We start from the raw sequence: 3,974 nt of genomic DNA, 5'->3' as shown, positions 1-3,974 counted from the left end.
TTTTGGTGTATACATTCTTTGTCCTGAAGACTTTTGCCTTCTTGTTGATCTTTTAGATACTGAGAACCAACAAAAAAAAGTTGAACTGATGAAGAAGAAGGATGAACTGACTGAGTCTGTAAAAGAATGTGATAAATTATTTGATAAAATTCGCAATGAAAAGGATTTGCTCAAAAGTAAGACTTCTGTTTGTGATATTTGCAGTTTACTGTTTCTCTGTGTGGGTTACATGCTGAGCTCTGTTGCTTTGCCACAAGGAGGTCCTGGGTTCAAATCCCAGCTTGGGATTGATTCTTGATTTTCTGAACTAAAATGTTGTCAACATTCCTCTCTGCCCCATTTATCACTTATGTTCCCTGTTTCTGTGTAGTTTACAGCTTAATATACTCTTCTCACTCTAGATAACGTCAAAGACTCAACTAAGAAAGAAGTTTCTCTGAGAAATGAGCTGAATGAAAGAGGCATAAGAACAGAACACCCATTATCAGTACGTTTTGGAGAACTTTTACTTTTGTTTTTCTCTTTAAGTTGCTGTCATTTCGTTTTTTCAAGATGGCGTTCATGTATATTCAACTTTTTCAGATCACAGATAGTAAAAGATGCTTAGAGCAGAAGACATCCGAATTGGAAACAATAGAGAAAACTCCAAGAAGAATCTTTTCCATTCATAGAAATTTCAGCGGTCCTGACATTCTTGAAATGGTGATGAGAACTTTCAAAGCCGTATTTCTGTTCTGAGGTCCGTGTTTACAGGCTTTGTCTTGCTGATTGCAGGTTGGTGAACTGGCCTTTGTTGCTGATGATGATATTGCAAGGGTCATCTCCTGGCAATTGCAGGGAGACATGGACTGCATCATCACCACAACGACAGAAGCAGCTCAGAAACATTATGAAGACACACAGGGGAATCAGCAGGTCATGGCCCTCGACAGTATGTTTGTGTATCAGGAAGACAGGTACAACAATATTTTGTAAAACCAAAAAAAAAAATTGTTTGAATCTCCTGAAAACTGTAACAAATATTTTGGTTCATTCTAAGAATTATTTTTTGGGTGTTTTTAGAAGTTTTTGTAATATTTTCCTACAATTATTTGACAAGTGCTTTTTCTGAATCATCAATTTTCCTGTAAATACAAATAGGACATACATTAGCATCACTTTTGTTATTGCCACAAGAGGGAGACAAAGTCTGGGGGAAAAAATTATCCTCTGCAGACTGACCTGTTCTACTTGGTGGAAGTGTAACCTACAATTAATCTGTTTTGATTAATAAGACATTTTGTGACTGAGCACTTGGTGCCTGTTTTTCACGAGGATGTGGTTATTTTTTGTAAATTTGTTTTCTGATCTGAATATGCAATTTCTATTTTGTAAAAGATTATTGATAATGACTAAACAGCCTAAGATTCAAATCAGTTACAGCCGTGGTGCCTAAAGTCGGTCGTTGAGGGCCGGCATCCTGCATGTTTTAGTTCTTTCTCTGGTGGAAGTAACAACTTCCTCAGCATGTCATTGTTCTTCTTAGGCCTTCTAACGAGCCATCATTTGATCCAGGTGAGTTAAACCAGGGAGAGACCAGGATGCTGACCCTTGAAGACCGACTTTGGGCACCATTGAGTTATAGCAAAATAAAATGTAATTGATTTCTGGAAATATGATCTGACATAAGGTTAAATGATTGGTTAAATAAAATATAGGCATTTTTCTAAAATTGCTAAATCTGCTTGTGCCTTTTTATGCAAAGTTGACAATGAGAATCCATTTTGCAGTACTGTAAATTCATATTTCCTTCTTTTGGATTTTTTTTTTATTTACCATATCTTATAGACCCCTGCCACATATAAGTAACCGGCAAGAACTTTTTAAACCTTCTGGAAACCCAACTTTTGCCAGGAAACACCTGATTTATCGTGACAAACAGCTGAGTTGTGATCGCAATAACCTGATAAAAGGTGATTACTTTCCTCTTGATTCAAATTTCTCTTGTTTATGGCTTAGAATATTTTTTCAGTTTTTTCAATTTTGAGATTTTTTCCAAGTATCTCTGTTTGTTGTTTGTGTATTTTCCACATTACTCTGTCACTCTGGCAGGGTTTTGGGTAAATCTTCACATATTTGAAAGCTTCCCTCTTGTTTTCTTTGCCAGTGTTTAAAAACCTCCTTGGCGACACGATTCTGATGGATGACTTAATCTCAGCCACCAACTACAGAAAGGCGGTGAGGGGTTTTAGCTGACAGGATTCTGACATGTTAACTAGCAAGCAGATAAATAGATTGTCTTTTGCAGCTTGTGGAGAATCGTATACAGTGCCCCACCATATTGACCCGAACTGGGGAAAGAGTCAGTGCCAAGGGCAAATTTGGAGGTTCACAGAACAGAGCGCCACCGATTGACAGACTGAAAAATGTGTTTGGAGCTCCTCTACCAGACAATTACGAAGAACTGAAGGAACAAATAGGTGACAGCTTTTTCAGTCTCATGTGAAATCATTTTTATTCATCTTGTGTTGAAATATTTATTAGGTTAATATTTACTATTGTCACTAATTAACCAATAAGGATCTTGTTTGTCTAGGTTTGTATACCCTTGTTTCTTCCATAAGATTTAGGAATGGCAGCTGCCAGGTGTTATTAATGCAGTCACTAATCTGACAATGGACTTCTCTGTATATAATCTAGAGTTAAGCCGGAGTTTCCAGCTGAAATTAGCCAAAAATTGTGTCATGGATTTTTTAATTAGCAGCAAATCTAGACTAAAACGGCAGACAATGATGAGAATCAGGATTCTGAACTGGTTATATTATGTGTTTGTGTATAGAACATTTAGTTATTCTTTTTTTATGGTAGATGTACTTCATCGGTACTGTGCAGCAGTGGAAGAAATAGAAAAAGCAGAAAAGGATCATAATGACCATTCCACAAAATGGTTCAGTGAAATTCTCCAAAAAGAAAAAGAGAAGGATGCCATGACTAAGGAACTAGAAAAGATTAACAAACAACTTGGTATGTTTTCTATTTGTTTTATTTTTCTTATTTTTGAATTAATTTAAAATAACAGTTTTCTGTTTTCTCTGAAGCATCAGTACCAGTGAGAGCAGGAAAACGTGCTTCTGGAAACTCTGAGGAGTCACCTGGCATCGCTTCAAAGCGTCAAAGACGGGGATCTGTGGATGAGCCAGGATCATTTTCTGAAATGAACTAAAGTTTAACTTTGAATTTTGACAAAAAGCATATTTTTATTACTATTATTACAATGAGTTGTCAACTCCCTCCTTTTTAATGTTTTTTGAAAAAAGTCAAAAATGTTCAGTAAATTACCTTTAAGAAGCTTTTGCTTATTCTAGTTTTTGGACTTGTTTTTATTTTCTGTATGATACCTTTAACCTTAACAACCTTACAGCAGACACTGATGCATATTTAATTCTCTGTGTCATTTTTACAAGTTCCTTATAGTTCATCTCTGTTTTTATCCCTGAAATGTCAAGGTCTGGCACTTACATTTTTCTTTTAAATGACAATTTTATTGTTTTACGTCTGTTAACGGGCAATATTATGCAACATCTACTTTTTTGATCTTTCCATCATATTATAAAGCTAATTCCTCATCAATAAAATGATAAATTACAAAGTCTAATTTCTTTTAATTTCTTTTTGATATATGTAGCTTTTTTATAACTTAAATCAACATGATGAATGTGATATAAATTGACTCTATGCCCTTTGATTTCATTTTAAATTCTTGAACAATTTGAAATAAAACTTCAATACGACACGCTTCACGCGTTTCATTTTTTACTTAAAAAAATATTACAAAATATATGTATCTTAATCTCTATCATCCCTACTTGAAGGTGATTGATTTTAAATCCTAAGCCTATATATATATATATATATATATATATATTTTTTTTTTTTTTTTTTTTTTTTTTTTTTTTAAAATAAAAAAAATTTTAAAAAACTAGTTTTCTTTTTTT

The 3,974-nt window shown here is 34.2% G+C and overlaps 1 protein-coding gene across 1 annotated transcript in view; it reads left to right on the top strand.

Moving 5' to 3' along the window:
* The window catches only part of LOC106945077 (structural maintenance of chromosomes flexible hinge domain-containing protein 1-like), a 41,131-nt gene extending 37,357 nt beyond the window's left edge, over nt 1-3,774 (top strand). The window contains exons 41-49 of the mRNA XM_015028508.1: nt 20-176; nt 402-487; nt 583-702; nt 775-956; nt 1,828-1,952; nt 2,147-2,217; nt 2,288-2,459; nt 2,848-3,003; nt 3,078-3,774. Of these exons, the coding sequence (XP_014883994.1) occupies nt 20-176; nt 402-487; nt 583-702; nt 775-956; nt 1,828-1,952; nt 2,147-2,217; nt 2,288-2,459; nt 2,848-3,003; nt 3,078-3,202 (1,194 nt within the window). The 3' untranslated portion in view covers nt 3,203-3,774. The remainder of the gene's footprint in view (nt 1-19; nt 177-401; nt 488-582; nt 703-774; nt 957-1,827; nt 1,953-2,146; nt 2,218-2,287; nt 2,460-2,847; nt 3,004-3,077) is intronic.
* Nucleotides 3,775-3,974: the final 200 nt, after the last annotated feature.

This window comes from Poecilia latipinna, unplaced genomic scaffold (genome assembly GCF_001443285.1).
Source record: "Poecilia latipinna isolate Pla-1442-1.1 unplaced genomic scaffold, P_latipinna-1.0 Scaffold127, whole genome shotgun sequence".
NCBI classification, from domain to species: Eukaryota; Metazoa; Chordata; class Actinopteri; order Cyprinodontiformes; family Poeciliidae; genus Poecilia; species Poecilia latipinna.
This window is presented reverse-complemented; position numbering and strand designations above follow the sequence as displayed.